Source organism: Pecten maximus, chromosome 7, assembly GCF_902652985.1.
Source record: "Pecten maximus chromosome 7, xPecMax1.1, whole genome shotgun sequence".
In the NCBI taxonomy this organism is placed as follows: domain Eukaryota; kingdom Metazoa; phylum Mollusca; class Bivalvia; order Pectinida; family Pectinidae; genus Pecten; species Pecten maximus.
The window spans coordinates 4,377,698-4,397,865 of NC_047021.1; the positions used below are offsets into that span (position 1 = coordinate 4,377,698).

Sequence of the window (20,168 nt, forward strand, 5' to 3'; positions counted from 1 at the left end):
ACACCAATACCTACTATACACCAATATCTACTATACACCAATATCTACTATACACCAATGTCTACTATACACCAATGTCTACTATACACCTATACACCAATATCTACTATACACCAATGTCTACTATACACCAATATCTACTATACACCAATACCTACTATACACCAATATCTACTATACACCAATATCTACTATACACCAATATCTACTACACACCAATATCTACTATACACCAATATCTACTATACACCAATGTCTACTATACACCAATGTCTACTATACACCTATACACCAATATCTACTATACACCAATATCTACTATACACCAATATCTACTATACACCAATATCTACTATACACCAATACCTACTATACACCAATATCTACTATACACCAATACCTACTATACACCAATATCTACTATATACCAATATCTACTACACACAAATATCTACTATACACCAATACCTACTATACACCAATATCTACTATACACCAATACCTACTATACACCAATATCTACTATACACCAATATCTACTATACACCAATATCTACTATACACCTATACACCAATATCTACTATACACCAATGTCTACTATACAACAATATCTACTATACACCAATATCTACTATACACCAATATCTACTATACACCAATGTCTACTATACACCAATGTCTACTATACACCAATATCTACTATACACCAATATCTACTATACACCAATGTCTACTATACACCTATACACCAATATCTACTATACACCAATGTCTACTATACACCAATATCTACTATATACCAATATCTACTATACACCTATACACCAATATCTACTATACACCAATATCTACTATATACCAATATCTACTATACACCAATATCTACTATACACCAATATCTACTATACACCAATGTCTGCTATACACCAATATATACTATACACCAATATCTACTATACACCAATATCTACTATACACCAATATCTACTATATACCAATGTCTACTATACACCAATATATACTATACACCAATATCTACTATACACCAATATCTACTATACACCAATGTCTACTATACACCAATATCTACTATACACCAATATCTACTATACACCAATATCTACTATACACCAATATCTACTACACACCAATATCTACTATACACCAATATCTACTATACACCAATGTCTACTATACACCAATGTCTACTATACACCTATACACCAATATCTACTATACACCAATATCTACTATACACCAATATCTACTATACACCAATATCTACTATACACCAATACCTACTATACACCAATATCTACTATACACCAATACCTACTATACACCAATATCTACTATATACCAATATCTACTACACACAAATATCTACTATACACCAATACCTACTATACACCAATATCTACTATACACCAATACCTACTATACACCAATATCTACTATACACCAATATCTACTATACACCAATATCTACTATACACCTATACACCAATATCTACTATACACCAATGTCTACTATACAACAATATCTACTATACACCAATATCTACTATACACCAATATCTACTATACACCAATGTCTACTATACACCAATGTCTACTATACACCAATATCTACTATACACCAATATCTACTATACACCAATGTCTACTATACACCTATACACCAATATCTACTATACACCAATGTCTACTATACACCAATATCTACTATATACCAATATCTACTATACACCTATACACCAATATCTACTATACACCAATATCTACTATATACCAATATCTACTATACACCAATATCTACTATACACCAATATCTACTATACACCAATGTCTGCTATACACCAATATATACTATACACCAATATCTACTATACACCAATATCTACTATACACCAATATCTACTATATACCAATGTCTACTATACACCAATATATACTATACACCAATATCTACTATACACCAATATCTACTATACACCAATGTCTACTATACACCAATATCTACTATACACCAATATCTACTATACACCAATATGTACTATACACCAATATCTACTATACACCTATACACCAATATCTACTATACACCAATATCTACTATACACCAATGTCTACTATACACCAATATCTACTATACACCAATATCTACTATACACCAATATGTACTATACACCAATATCTACTATACACCTATACACCAATGTCTACTATACACCAATATCTACTATACACCAATATCTACTATACACCAATATATACTATACACCAATATCTACTATACACCTCTACACCAATATCTACTATACACCAATATCTACTATACACCAATATCTACTATACACCTATATCTACTATACACTAATATCTACTATACACCAATGTCTACTATACACCAATATCTACTATACACCAATATCTACTATACACCAATGTCTACTATACACCAATATCTACTATACAACAATATCTACTATACATCAATATCTACTATACACCAATATCTACTATACACCAATATCTACTATACACATATATCTACTGTACACCAATACACCAATGTCTACTATACACCAATATCTACTATACACCAATATCTACTATACACCAATATCTACTATACACCAATATCTACTATACAACAATATCTACCATACACCAATATCTACTATACACCTATACACCAATATCTACTATACACCAATATCTACTATACACCAATATCTACTATACAACTATATTTACTATACACCAATATCTACTATACACCAATATCTACTATACACCAATATCTACTATATACCAATGTCTACAATACACCAATATCTACTATACACCAATATCTACTATACACCAATATCTACTATACACCAATATCTACTATACACCAATATCTACTATACACCTATACACCAATATCTACTATACACCAATATCTACCATACACCAATATCTACTATACACCAATATCTACTATACACCAATATCTACTATACACATATATCTACTATACACCAATATCTACTATACACCAATATCTACTATACACCAATATCTACCATACACCAATATCTACTATACACCAATTTCTACTATACACCAATATCTACTATACATCAATATCTACTATACACCAATGTCTACTATACACCAATATCTACTATACACCAATATCTACTATACACCAATATCTACTATACACCAATGTCTACTATACACCAATATATACTATACACCAATATCTACTATACACCAATACACCAATATCTACTATACACCAATATCTACTATACACCTATACACCAATATCTTACTATACACCAATATCTACTATACACCAATATCTACACACCAATATCTACTATACACCAATATCTACTATACACCAATAACTACTATACACCAATATCTACTATACACCAATATCTACTATACACCAATATCTACTATACACCAATATCTACTATACACCAATATCTACTATACACCTATACACCAATATCTACTATACACCAATGTCTACTATACACCAATATCTACTATACACCAATATATACTATACACCAATATCTACTATACACCAATATCTACTATACACCAATATCTACTATACACCAATATATACTATACACCAATGTCTACTATACACCAATATCTACTATACACCAACATATACTATACACCAATATCTACTATACACCAATATCTACTATACACCAATATCTACCATACACCAATATCTACTATACACCAATATCTACTATACACCAATATCTACCATACACCAATATATACTATACACCAATATCTACTATACACCAATATCTACTATACACCAATATCTACTATACACCAATATCTACCATACACCAATGTCTACTATACACCAATATATACTATACACCAATATCTACTATACACCTATACACAAATATCTACTATACACCATTGTCTACTATACACCAATATCTACTATACACCATTGTCTACTATACACCAATATCTACTATACACCTCTACACCAATATCTACTATACACCAATATCTACTATACACCAACATCTACTATATACCAATATCTACTATACACCAATATCCACTATACACCAATGTCTACTATACACCAATATCCACTATACACCAATATCTACTATACACCAATATCTACTATACACCAATATCTACTATACACCAATATCTACTATACAACAATATCTACTATACACGTATGTCTACTATACACCAATATCTACTATACACCAATATCTACTATACACCTATATCAACTATACACGTATGTCTACTATACAACAATATCTACTATACACCAATGTCTACTATACACCAACATATACTATACACCAATATATACTATACACCAATATCAACTATACACCAACATATACTATACACCAATGTCTACAATTCATCAATATCTACTAAACACCAATGTCTACTATACACCAATATCTACTATACACCAATATCTACTATACACCAATATCTACTATACACCAATGTCTACAATTCATCAATATCTACTAAACACCAATGTCTACTATACACCAATATATACTATACACCAATATCTACTATACACCAACATATACTATACACCAATGTCTACAATTCATCAATATCTACTAAACACCAATGTCTACTATACACCAATATCTACTATACACCAATATCTACTATACACCAATATCTACTATACACCAATATATACTATACACCAATATCTACTATACACCAATACCTACTATACACAAATATCTACTATACACCAATAACTACTATACACCTATACACCAATATCTACTAAACACCAATGTCTACTATACACCAATATCTACTATACACCAATACCTACTATACACCAATATCTACTATACACCAATATATACTATACACCAATATCTACTATACACCAATATCTACTATACACCAATATCTACTATACACCAATATCTACTATACACCAATATCTACTATACACCAATATATACTATACACCAATATCTACTATACACCAATATCTACTATACACCAATATCTACCATACACCAATATCTACCATACACCAATATCTACTATACACCAATATCTACCATACACCAATATATACTATACACCAATATCTACTATACACCAATATCTACTATACACCAATATCTACCATACACCAATGTCTACTATACACCAATATATACTATACACCAATATCTACTATACACCTATACACCAATATCTACTATACACCAATATCTACTATACACAAATATCTACTATACACCATTGTCTACTATACACCAATATCTACTATACACCATTGTCTACTATACACCAATATCTACTATACACCTCTACACCAATATCTACTATACACCAATATCTACTATACACCAACATCTACTATATACCAATATCTACTATACACCAATATCCACTATACACCAATGTCTACTATACACCAATATCCACTATACACCAATATCTACTATACACCAATATCTACTATACAACAATATCTACTATACACGTATGTCTACTATACACCAATATCTACTATACACCAATATCAACTATACACATATATCAACTATACACGTATGTCTACTATACAACAATATCTACTATACACCAATGTCTACTATACACCAACATATACTATACACCAATATATACTATACACCAATATCAACTATACACCAACATATACTATACACCAATATCTACTATACACCAATATCAACTATACACCAACATATACTATACACCAATGTCTACTATACACCAATGTCTACTATACACCAATGTCTACTATACACCAATATCTACTATACACCAATGTCTACAATTCATCAATATCTACTAAACACCAATATCTACTATACACCAATATCTACTATACACCAATATCTACTATACACCAACATATACTATACACCAATGTCTACAATTCATCAATATCTACTAAACACCAATGTCTACTATACACCAATATCTACTATACACCAATATCTACTATACACCAATATCTACTATACACCAACATATACTATACACCAATGTCTACAATTCATCAATATCTACTAAACACCAATGTCTACTATACACCAATATCTACTATACACCAATATCTACTATACACCAATATATACTATACACCAATATCTACTATACACCAATACCTACTATACACCAATATCTACTATACACCAATAACTACTATACACCTATACACCAATATCTACTAAACACCAATGTCTACTATACACCAATATCTACTATACACCAATACCTACTATACACCAATATCTACTATACACCAATATATACTATACACCAATATCTACTATACACCAATATCTACTATACACCAATATCTACTATACACCAATATATACTATACACCAATATCTACTATACACCAATACCTACTATACACCAATATCTACTATACATCAATATCTACTATACACCTATACACCAATATCTACTATACACCAATATCTACTATACACCAATATCTACTATACACCAAAATCTACTATACACTAATGTCTACTATACACCAATATCTACTATACACCAATATCTACTATACACCAATATCTACTATACACCAATAACTACTATATACCAATATCTACTATACACCAATGTCTACTATACACCAATATCTACTATATACCAATATCTACTATACACCAATATCTACTATACACCAATATCTACTATACACCAATATCTACTATACACGTATGTCTACTATACACCAATATCTACCATACACCAATATCTACTATACACCAATATCTACTATACACCAATATCTACTATACACCAATATCTACTATACACCAATGTCTACTATACACCAATATCTACTATACACCAATATCTACTATATATACCAATATCTACTATACACCAATATATACTATACACCAATGTCTACTATACACCAATATCTACTATACACCAGTATCTACTATACACCAATATCTACTATACACCAATATCTACTATACACCAATGTCTACTATACACCAATATCTACTATACACCAATATCTACTATATATACCAATATCTACTATACACCAATATCTACTATACATCAATGTCTACTATATACCAATATCTACTATACACCAATGTCTACTATACACCAATATCTACTATACACCAATATATACTATACACCAATATCTACTATACACCAATATCTACTATACACCAATATCTACTACACACCAATATCTACTATACACCAATATCTACTATACACCAATATCTACTATATATACCAATATCTACTATACACCAATATCTACTATACACCAATATCTACTACACACCAATATATACTATACACCAATATCTACTATATATACCAATATCTACTATACACCAATATCTACTACACACCAATATCTACTATACACCAATGTCTACTATACACCAATATCTACTATACACCAATATCTACTATATATACCAATATCTACTATACACCAATATCTACTATACACCAATATCTACTATACACCAATATATACTATACACCAATGTCTACTATACACCAATATCTACTATACACCAGTATCTACTATACACCAATATCTACTATATATCAATATATACTATACATCAATGTCTACTATATACCAATATCTACTATACACCAATGTCTACTATACACCAATATCTACTATACACCAATGTCTACTATACACCAATATCTACTATACACCAATATATACTATACACCAATATATACTATACACCAATATCTACTATACACCAATATCTACTATACACCAATATCTACTGTACACCAATATCTACTGTACACCAATATCTACTGTACACCAATATCTACTATACACCAATATCTACTATACACAAATGTCTACTATACACCAATATATACTATACACCAATATATACTATACACCAATGTCTACTATACACCAATATCTACTATATATACCAATATCTACTATACACCAATATCTACTGTACACCAATATCTGCTATACAACAATATCTACTATACACCAATATCTGCTATACAACAATATCTACTATAGACCAATATCTACTATACACCTATATCTACTATACACCAATATATACTATACACCAATACCTACTATACAACAATATCTACTATACAACAATATCTACTATACACCAATATCTGCTATACACCAATATCTACTATACACCAATATCTACTATACATCAATATCTGCTTACTATACAATCAAATGTCAAACTAATATTGATAAATTTGATGGTTATATCAGGTGAACTGGATACCTGCCCTTGCTAGTCAGTTGATGTCGCCATCCAAACTGTGTCTCGCCCAGACCTCGCTACAAAATGTCCTGGATGGTAAGTTTTGGCAGAGTTATGGCCCTTGGTTATGAAAAGCATCATTTAAAGACAGACAGACACAGACCAGGGATGTTGTCAGACAGACACAGATCAGGGATGTTGTCAGACACACATCAGGGATGTTGTCAGACAGACACAGACCAAGGATGTTGTCAGACAGACACACATCAGGGATGTTGTCAGACAGACACACATCAGGGATGTTGTCAGACAGATACAGGCCAAGGATGTTGTCAGACAGACACACATCAGGGATGTTGTCAGACAGATACAGGCCAAGGATGTTGTCAGACAGATACAGGCCAAGGATGTTGTCGGACAGACACACATCTGGGATGTTGTCCAACAGATACCATACACATCAGGGATGTACAATGTATATATACAGTATGAAATGCTATCCCTTGTATGCATAAACCATCACCTCCTTACATCAACATGTGCCCAAGGCTCACAATTCATCATATTTTTACTTCATAACAGTTTGTGGAGATTTTGGTTAATTTGCCCAGATTTCTCACACATCCAGTAGGTACATGTTACTGTGAGGAATTGTTTGTCAGGATTTCGTTGATAACTGACACGTTGTCTGGCTACAGTCCATAAAAACTGACCAGGGGCAGTCTGTGTATAGGAGGAAACATATGTTTTATATACATGTAGGTAAATATGGTGTCAGTTCTCCAGTCTTATATAAAATCTGTCTCCCTCTGTTACCATCTGTCTATCACTCACTGTTTATCTCTCCTTTACATCTTTCTGTCTCTATCAATATCATATGTATATGTAAAATTTTAAGTTAATATAATGTTTGTTTCTACTTGTCAGTCAGTCATGTGTGTAGGTCAGTACCTAGATCAGCATGTGTATCTGTCAAGCTAGCCATCCTGAGTCCATCCATCCGAGTCCATCCCTTCCGAGTCAATCCCGAGTCAATCCCGAGTCAATCCATCCCGAGTCCATCCCTCCCGATTCCATCCATCTCGAGTCCATCCCGATCCATCCATTCCAAGTCCATCCCTCCCGAGTCCATCCATCCCGAGTCCATCCCATGCCCTTCCATCCCAAGTCCATTTCGAGTCCATCCATCCCGAGTCCATCCTGATCCATCCCGAGTCCATCCATCCCGAGTCCATTCAGAGTCCATCCATCCTGAGTCCATCCATCCCGAGTCGTCCATCCCGAGTCCATCCATCCCGAGTCCATTCAGAGTCCATCCATCCTGAGTCCATCCATCCCGAGTCCATTCAGAGTCCATCCATCCTGAGTCCATCCATCCCGAGTCCATCCTGAGTCCATCCATCTGATCCATCCATCCCGAGTCCATCCATCCCGAGTCCGTCCATCCCGAGTCGTCCATCCCGAGTCCATCCATCCCGAGTCCGTCCATCCGAGTCCGTCCATCCCAGTACATCCATCATATATCTTCATATAAATATTTCTGTATATTTGTTTCTGCCTTCTCAGAGCCGTCCCCCTACAGTTTCTGTATGGTGCTGTCCGACTCCAAGACGCTGATGCAGCCCCCTAAGTACCCCAGCCAAACCCTCCAGTACGCCATCAAACCAGCTGGGTCGAAATTGGATGATGTAGAGGTCACCAGATTGCTACATCAGAAACAATTGTAAGATATTCTTCATAACTTTTTTATGGTTGTAATGTCTATAATGGAAAAAAAGTAGGACAAATCATATGACAATTACTATTGGAAAATATTATCGGGAAAATATTATGAGGAAAATATTATCAGAAAAATATCTTCAGGCTCAATATTTTTTTATATATATCAAATTTCATATGAAGGTTCCCCTGGATCCTTAATTTATGCATATTCCATTATAGGACCAACCTGAAAACAACATGGCCAATAGGCAGCCATCTTGGATTTTGAAACTTTATTTACAATTTCTTAAAGTACTAAATGGCCATTATGGGTCTTTCTCTAATTTAAATGTAGAGGTTCTCTTTGGTTCAGTTGTGCACACAAGTCTGATTGAAAGAATTTGATGAATGACAAAGAGTATGGCCATCTTGGATTTTTTTACGATGGCAGGTTGCTCCTGCTATATAGTGTTATATAAAGTTATTAAATGTTTTGTAGGAAGAGTGAAAGAAGGGAACAGAAAAGAAAATGTCAGTCTTTTATTTGACTGATATGGATCATTCAGTGGTAGGCGTCAAAATCCCTCTGGGATCTCTTGTTTAGGATGCAATCAGTTGAAATAGAAAATATATCTTATTTGTTTTCAGACATCTAGAGAAAAACACTGTAGTATGGACATCACCTCGAGGATTTCTGTCGCTTAGCAACCAATCCCTGGCTTTACGACTCTCCGTATTAGTATCGTCCTTGTCTCCACTCCGGATATACCTCCACCCCACAGGGTTACGTCTCGGACACCAGTCCCACCACAAGGTAAGGATCTCCCCACCCTTATTACCATACCTCCACCCCACAGGGTTACGTCTCGGACACCAGTCCCACCACAAGGTAAGGATCTCCCCACCCTTATTACCATACCTCCACCCCACAGGGTTACGTCTCGGACACCAGTCCCACCACAAGGTAAGGATCTCCCCACCCTTATTACCATACCTTCACCCCACAGGGTTACGTCTCGGACACCAGTCCCACCACAAGGTAAGGATCTCCCCACCCTTATTACCAAACCTCCACCCCACAGGGTTACGTCTCGGACACCAGTCCCACCACAAGGTAGGGATCTCCCCACCCTTATTACCATACCTCCACCCCACAGGGTTACGTCTCGGACACCAGTCCCACCACAAGGTAAGGATCTCCCCACCCTTATTACCATACCTCCACCCCACAGGGTTACGTCTCGGACACCAGTCCCACCACAAGGTAAGGATCTCCCCACCCTTATTACCTCCACCCCACAGGGTTACGTCTCGGACACCAGTCCCACTACAAGGTAAGGATCTCCCCACCCTTATTACCAAACCTCCACCCCACAGGGTTACGTCTCGGACACCAGTCCCACCACAAAGTAGGGATCTCCCCACCCTTATTACCATACCTCCACCCCACAGGGTTACGTCTCAGACACCAGTCCCACCACAAGGTAGGGATCTCCCCACCCTTATTACCATACCTCCACCCTACAGGGTTACGTCTCGGACACCAGTCCCACCACAAGGTAAGGATCTCCCCACCCTTATTACCATACCTCCACCCCACAGGGTTACGTCTCGGACACCAGTCCCACCACAAGGTAAGGATCTCCCCACCCTTATTACCATACCTCCACCCCACAGGGTTACGTCTGGGACACCAGTCCCACCACAAGGTAAGGATCTCCCCACCCTTATTACCATACCTCCACCCCACAGGGTTACGTCTCGGACACCAGTCCCACCACAAGGTAAGGATCTCCCCACCCTTATTACCATACCTCCACCCCACAGGGTTACGTCTCGGACACCAGTCCCACCACAAGGTAGGGATCTCCCCACCCTTATTACCATACCTCCACCCCACAGGGTTACGTCTCGGACACCAGTCCCACCACAAGGTAAGGATCTCCCCATCCTTATTACCAAACCTCCACCCCACAGGGTTACGTCTCGGACACCAGTCCCACCACAAGGTAGGGATCTCCCCACCCTTATTACCATACCTCCACCCCACAGGGTTACGTCTCGGACACCAGTCCCACCACAAGGTAGGGATCTCCCCACTCTTATTACCATACCTCCACCCCACAGGGTTACGTCTGGGACACCAGTCCCACCACAAGGTAAGGATCTCCCCACCCTTATTACCATACCTCCACCCCACAGGGTTACGTCTGGGACACCAGTCAGACTACAAGGTAGGGATCTCCCCACCCTTATTACCATACCTCCACCCCACAGGGTTACGTCTCGGACACCAGTCCCACCACAAGGTAAGGATCTCCCCACCCTTATTACCATACCTCCACCCCACAGGGTTACGTCTCGGACACCAGTCCCACCACAAGGTAGGGATCTCCCCACTCTTATTACCATACCTCCACCCCACAGGGTTACGTCTCGGACACCAGTCCCACCACAAGGTAAGGATCTCCCCACCCTTATTACCATACCTCCACCCCACAGGGTTACGTCTCGGACACCAGTCCCACCACAAGGTAAGGATCTCCCCACCCTTATTACCATACCTCCACCCCACAGGGTTACGTCTCGGACACCAGTCCCACCACAAGGTAAGGATCTCCCCACCCTTATTACCATACCTCCACCCCACAGGGTTACGTCTCGGACACCAGTCCCACCACAAGGTAAGGATCTCCCCACCCTTATTACCATACCTCCACCCCACAGGGTTACGTCTCGGACACCAGTCCCACCACAAGGTAGGGATCTCCCCACCCTTATTACCATACCTCCACCCCACAGGGTTATGTCTCGGACACCAGTCAGACCACAAGGTAAGGATCTCCCCACCCTTACTACCATACCTCCACCCCACAGGGTTACGTCTCGGACACCAGTCCCACCACAAGGTAGGGATCTCCCCACCCTTATTACCATACCTCCACCCCACAGGGTTACGTCTCGGACACCAGTCCCACCACAAGGTAGGGATCTCCCCACTCTTATTACCATACCTCCACCCCACAGGGTTACGTCTCGGACACCAGTCAGACCACAAGGTAAGGATCTCCCCACCCTTATTACCATACCTCCACCCCACAGGGTTACGTCTCGGACACCAGTCCCACCACAAGGTAGGGATCTCCCCACCCTTATTACCATACCTCCACCCCACAGGGTTACGTCTCGGACACCAGTCCCACCACAAGGTAAGGATCTCCCCACCCTTATTACCATACCTCCACCCCACAGGGTTACGTCTCGGACACCAGTCCCACCACAAGGTAAGGATCTCCCCACCCTTATTACCATACCTCCACCCCACAGGGTTACGTCTCGGACACCAGTCCCACCACAAGGTAAGGATCTACCCACTCTTATTACCTCCACCCCACAGGGTTACGTCTCGGACACCAGTCCCACCACAAGGTAAGGATCTCCCCACCCTTATTACCATACCTCCACCCCACAGGGTTACGTCTCGGACACCAGTCCCACCACAAGGTAGGGATCTCCCCACCCTTATTACCATACCTCCACCCCATTGTCATTTAGACCACATAACACATCCATTGTCATTTAGACCAAATCCATTGTCACTGAGACCACATCAATAACATATCCATTGTTATTTAGACCATATAAATCACCTTTTCATGGGTTAGTGTCTCGTTATTTCTGATTTTTTTTATAGACACAAGCCATAGCTATAATATTATAAGGCAAGTCGAGACAAATTGCATGTGTATAGTAAAATCACTATGCTAAGTACTAGGTATATATATGTTTAAATATTGATTGATAATAACCTGGTTTAGTGAAATCAATGACTGATGATTATTTTTATGCCAATGCCCATGAGAAGTGTATTGTTTTTAGGTATTGTTTAATCTGATTGACTATCTTACAGGATTACAACACAATACTGACGGTACGCAGGGCCATCATACAGGAGTATGGTCAGAAGGCTGCCACCAGGTGGTGGCTCAATCTACAACAGAAACTGGTGGCTCTTCTTCTCACCACAGAACTCGAAAACCATACACACAATGACTCAGAGGCTTGTGGGTATGTTCTAACTCTGAAAGTAAAACAAATATTATACACACAATGACGGAGGCTTGTGGGTATGTTCTAACTCTGAAAGTAAAACAAATATTATACACATAATGACTCGGGGTCTTGTGGGTATGTTCTAACGCTGAAAGTAAAACAAATATTATACACACAATGACGGAGGCTTGTGGGTATGTTCTAACTCTGAAAGTAAAACAAATATATGGCTGATACAAAGGTAAAATTAAATAACAATTGTATTTGATATTTTTATGATGAAATATTAACAATTGTTTTGAAATGACGTTATCAAACTGGTGGAAAGGTAATGTCTATGTGAAGAAAGTATAAAATGATTTATATATCATTACAGATGTCCAAGGTGTTCCCAGCTACTGGACATTGATGTGATCTTTACTACAGATTTCCAAACTATCATACTACAGGTAACTCTTTATTATCCTATAAACAATCGGCAAAAACTGTGTTCAGTACCTTTTAGAATTGTTGACCTTTATGAACTTTGATGACACTTGCTATGTGACCTTTGTAGGTGTCATTGCCAGAGTTCACACCTAGACATAGAGATGTATTAGAAGATACAGTAGCCATGATGACATCTGTTGAACGTGTTGCTATGGATATTGCCACGGTACTGGACAATGTAGGACAGGATGTATACCTAGCCAATCAGGTAAAGTTGTTTTCTGTCTGTATATCTATCTAGCCAATCAGGTAAAGTTGTTTACTGTGTGTATATCTATCTAGCCAATCAGGTAAAGTTGTTTTCTGTGTGTATATCTATCTAGCCAATCAGGTAAGGTTGTTTTCTGTCTGTATATCTTTCTAGCCAATCGAGTAAGGTTGTTTTCTACCTGTACACCTAACCAATCAGGTTGATTTCTACCTGTTTACCTAACCAATCAGGTTGATTTCTACCTGTATACCTAACCAATCAAGTTGATTTCTACCTGTACACCTTACCAATCAGGTTGATTTCTAGCTGTATACCTAACCAATCAGATGGATGTCTACCTGTATACCTAACCAATCAGATTATTTTATACGTGTAGGACTGTCCAGGAAGTTATGGTGTGTGCCTTACTGACCATGATCTTGTCTATCTCCTAGACAACAAACAAGAGATCCGAGCGCCCACACAGTTTCTCAAGGTAAATACAAACCACTTAAATATAATCACGTGCTCATTGTCATGGTTCTATTTGCTCGCGTCCATTCTGACCATTGTACCAGTCAGTTATTGCTACACCGTCTTCTGTTACAGATTTATCCACATATAAAATCTAGTCAGTACGCAGGTGTAATCAACAATCTGCGGCAATTCTCCATACAGTCAAGATCTGGGTCACTGCACTCGCTCAATGGTGTAGAACTCTCAACCAATGACAGACAGTCAAGATGTCACATGACTTCTGACCTCCACTCTCTGTTGACCAGTATGGAGAAAAGTTACCTGAATGACAGAAGCGACCAAGGTCCAGTGTTAGAGACAAACATTAATCAGAGGTAAGGATCAGATGTTGTCTGTGATGTGTTAACTATAGGTAAGGATCAGATGTTGTCTGTGATGTGTTAACTAGAGTTAAGGATCAGATGTTGTCTGTGATGTGTTAACTAGAGTTAAGGATCAGATGTTGTCTGTGATGTGTTAACTAGAGTTAAGGATCAGATGTTGTCTGTGATGTGTTAACTATAGGTAAGGATCAGATGTTGTCTGTGATGTGTTAACTAGAGTTAAGGATCAGATGTTGTCTGTGATGTGTTAACTAGAGTTAAAGATCAGATGTCGTCTGTGATGTGTTAACTATAGGTAAGGATCAGATGTTGTCTGTGATGTGTTAACCAGAGGTAAGGATCAGATGTTGTCTGTGATGTGTTAACTAGAGTTAAGGATCAGATGTTGTCTGTGATGTGTTAACTATAGGTAAGGATCAGATGTTGTCTGTGATGTGTTAACCAGAGGTAAGGATCAGATGTTGTCTGTGATGTGTTAACTATAGGTAAGGATCAGATGTTGTCTGTGATGTGTTAACTATAGGTAAGGATCAGATGTTGTCTGTGATGTGTTAACTAGAGTTAAGGATCAGATGTTGTCTGTGATGTGTTAACTAGAGTTAAGGATCAGATGTTGTCTGTGATGTGTTAACTAGAGTTAAGGATCAGATGTTGTCTGTGATGTGTTAACTATAGGTAAGGATCAGATGTTGTCTGTGATGTGTTAACTAGAGTTAAGGATCAGATGTTGTCTGTGATGTGTTAACTAGAGTTAAGGATCAGATGTTGTCTGTGATGTGTTAACTATAGGTAAGGATCAGATGTTGTCTGTGATGTGTTAACCAGAGGTAAGGATCAGATGTTGTCTGTGATGTGTTAACTATAGGTAAGGATCAGATGTTGTCTGTGATGTGTTAACTATAGGTAAGGATCAGATGTTGTCTGTGATGTGTTAACTAGAGTTAAGGATCAGATGTTGTCTGTGATGTGTTAACTAGAGTTAAGGATCAGATGTTGTCTGTGATGTGTTAACTATAGGTAAGGATCAGATGTTGTCTGTGATGTGTTAACTATAGGTAAGGATCAGATGTTGTCTGTGATGTGTTAACCAGAGTTAAGGATCAGATGTTGTCTGTGATGTGTTAACTATAGGTAAGGATCAGATGTTGTCTGTGATGTGTTAACTATAGGTAAGGATCAGGTGTTGTCTGTGATGTGTTAACTATAGGTAAGGATCAGATGTTGTCTGTGATGTGTTAACTATAGGTAAGGATCAGATGTTGTCTGTGATGTGTTAACTATAGTTAAGGATCAGATGTTGTCTGTGATGTGTTAACCTGAGTTAAGGATCAGATGTTGTCTGTGATGTGTTAACCTGAGTTAAGGATCAGATGTTGTCTGTGATGTGTTAACTATAGGTAAGGATCAGATGTTGTCTGTGATGTGTTAACTAGAGTTAAGGATCAGATGTTGTCTGTGATGTGTTAACCAGAGTTAAGGATCAGATGTTGTCTGTGATGTGTTAACTATAGGTAAGGATCAGGTGTTGTCTGTGATGTGTTAACCAGAGTTAAGGATCAGATGTTGTCTGTGATGTGTTAACTATAGGTAAGGATCAGATGTTGTCTGTGATGTGTTAACCTGAGTTAAGGATCAGGTGTTATCTGTGATGTGTTAACTATAGGTAAGGATCAGATGTTGTCTGTGATGTGTTAACTATAGGTATAAGGATCAGATGTTGTCTGTGATGTGTTAACTATAGGTAAGGATCAGATGTTGCCTGTGATGTGTTAACTATAGGTAAGGATCATATGTTGTCTGTGATGTGTTAACTATAGGTAAGGATCAGATGTTGTCTGTGATGTGTTAACTAGAGTTAAGGATCAGATGTTGTCTGTGATGTGTTAACTATAGGTAAGGATCAGATGTTGTCTGTGATGTGTTAACTATAGGTAAGGATCAGATGTTGTCTGTGATGTGTTAACTAGAGTTAATGATCAGATGTTGTCTGTGATGTGTTAACTAGAGTTAAGGATCAGATGTTGTCTGTGATGTGTTAACTAGAGTTAAGGATCAGATGTTGTCTGTGATGTGTTAACTATAGGTAAGGATCAGATGTTGTCTGTGATGTGTTAACCAGAGTTAAGGATCAGATGTTGTCTGTGATGTGTTAACTATAGGTAAGGATCAGATGTTGTCTGTGATGTGTTAACCAGAGGTAAGGATCAGATGTTGTCTGTGATGTGTTAACTATAGGTAAGGATCAGATGTTGTCTGTGATGTGTTAACTATAGGTAAGGATCAGATGTTGTCTGTGATGTGTTAACTAGAGTTAAGGATCAGATGTTGTGTGTGATGTGTTAACTAGAGTTAAGGATCAGATGTTGTCTGTGATGTGTTAACTATAGGTAAGGATCAGATGTTGTCTGTGATGTGTTAACTATAGGTAAGGATCAGATGTTGTCTGTGATGTGTTAACCTGAGTTAAGGATCAGATGTTGTCTGTGATGTGTTAACTATAGGTAAGGATCAGATGTTGTCTGTGATGTGTTAACTATAGGTAAGGATCAGGTGTTGTCTGTGATGTGTTAACTATAGGTAAGGATCAGATGTTGTCTGTGATGTGTTAACTATAGGTAAGGATCAGATGTTGTCTGTGATGTGTTAACTATAGTTAAGGATCAGATGTTGTCTGTGATGTGTTAACCTGAGTTAAGGATCAGGTGTTATCTGTGATGTGTTAACTATAGGTAAGGATCAGATGTTGTCTGTGATGTGTTAACTATAGGTATAAGGATCAGATGTTGTCTGTGATGTGTTAACTATAGGTAAGGATCAGATGTTGTCTGTGATGTGTTAACCAGAGTTAAGGATCAGGTGTTGTCTGTGATGTGTTAACCACAGTTAAGGATCAGATGTTGTCTGTGATGTGTTAACTATAGGTAAGGATCAGATGTTGCCTGTGATGTGTTAACTATAGGTAAGGATCATATGTTGTCTGTGATGTGTTAACTATAGGTAAGGATCAGATGTTGTCTGTGATGTGTTAACTAGAGTTAAGGATCAGATGTTGTCTGTGATGTGTTAACTATAGGTAAGGATCAGATGTTGTCTGTGATGTGTTAACTATAGGTAAGGATCAGATGTTGTCTGTGATGTGTTAACTAGAGTTAAGGATCAGATGTTGTCTGTGATGTGTTAACTAGAGTTAAGGATCAGATGTTGTCTGTGATGTGTTAACTAGAGTTAAGGATCAGATGTTGTCTGTGATGTGTTAACTATAGGTAAGGATCAGATGTTGTCTGTGATGTGTTAACCAGAGTTAAGGATCAGATGTTGTCTGTGATGTGTTAACTATAGGTAAGGATCAGATGTTGTCTGTGATGTGTTAACCAGAGGTAAGGATCAGATGTTGTCTGTGATGTGTTAACTATAGGTAAGGATCAGATGTTGTCTGTGATGTGTTAACTATAGGTAAGGATCAGATGTTGTCTGTGATGTGTTAACTAGAGTTAAGGATCAGATGTTGTCTGTGATGTGTTAACTAGAGTTAAGGATCAGATGTTGTCTGTGATGTGTTAACTATAGGTAAGGATCAGATGTTGTCTGTGATGTGTTAACTATAGGTAAGGATCAGATGTTGTCTGTGATGTGTTAACCAGAGTTAAGGATCAGATGTTGTCTGTGATGTGTTAACTATAGGTAAGGATCAGATGTTGTCTGTGATGTGTTAACTATAGGTAAGGATCAGGTGTTGTCTGTGATGTGTTAACTATAGGTAAGGATCAGATGTTGTCTGTGATGTGTTAACTATAGGTAAGGATCAGATGTTGTCTGTGATGTGTTAACTATAGGTAAGGATCAGATGTTGTCTGTGATGTGTTAACCTGAGTTAAGGATCAGATGTTGTCTGTGATGTGTTAACCTGAGTTAAGGATCAGATGTTGTCTGTGATGTGTTAACTATAGGTAAGGATCAGATGTTGTCTGTGATGTGTTAACTAGAGTTAAGGATCAGATGTTGTCTGTGATGTGTTAACCAGAGTTAAGGATCAGATGTTGTCTGTGATGTGTTAACTATAGGTAAGGATCAGGTGTTGTCTGTGATGTGTTAACCAGAGTTAAGGATCAGATGTTGTCTGTGATGTGTTAACTATAGGTAAGGATCAGATGTTGTCTGTGATGTGTTAACCTGAGTTAAGGATCAGGTGTTATCTGTGATGTGTTAACTATAGGTAAGGATCAGATGTTGTCTGTGATGTGTTAACTATAGGTATAAGGATCAGATGTTGTCTGTGATGTGTTAACTATAGGTAAGGATCAGATGTTGTCTGTGATGTGTTAACCAGAGTTAAGGATCAGGTGTTGTCTGTGATGTGTTAACCACAGTTAAGGATCAGATGTTGTCTGTGATGTGTTAACTATAGGTAAGGATCAGATGTTGCCTGTGATGTGTTAACTATAGGTAAGGATCAGATGTTGTCTGTGATGTGTTAACTATAGGTAAGGATCAGATGTTGTCTGTGATGTGTTAACCAGAGTTAAGGATCAGATGTTGTCTGTGATGTG

General features: G+C 37.6%; 1 protein-coding gene across 2 annotated transcripts in view; it reads left to right on the forward strand.

Moving 5' to 3' along the window:
* LOC117331391 (cadherin-like and PC-esterase domain-containing protein 1) overlaps positions 1-20,168 on the forward strand; it is a 71,846-nt gene that overhangs the window by 30,128 nt on the left and 21,550 nt on the right. For both annotated transcript variants that reach the window (XR_004533522.1, XM_033890091.1), the window contains exons 5-12: positions 8,337-8,424; positions 9,895-10,051; positions 10,678-10,843; positions 13,940-14,097; positions 14,459-14,531; positions 14,639-14,779; positions 15,159-15,257; positions 15,371-15,612. Coding sequence is in view for 1 of the 2 variants with exons in the window: in XM_033890091.1 (XP_033745982.1) it covers positions 8,337-8,424; positions 9,895-10,051; positions 10,678-10,843; positions 13,940-14,097; positions 14,459-14,531; positions 14,639-14,779; positions 15,159-15,257; positions 15,371-15,612 (1,124 nt within the window). In the remaining variant the exon portion in view is untranslated. The remainder of the gene's footprint in view (positions 1-8,336; positions 8,425-9,894; positions 10,052-10,677; positions 10,844-13,939; positions 14,098-14,458; positions 14,532-14,638; positions 14,780-15,158; positions 15,258-15,370; positions 15,613-20,168) is intronic.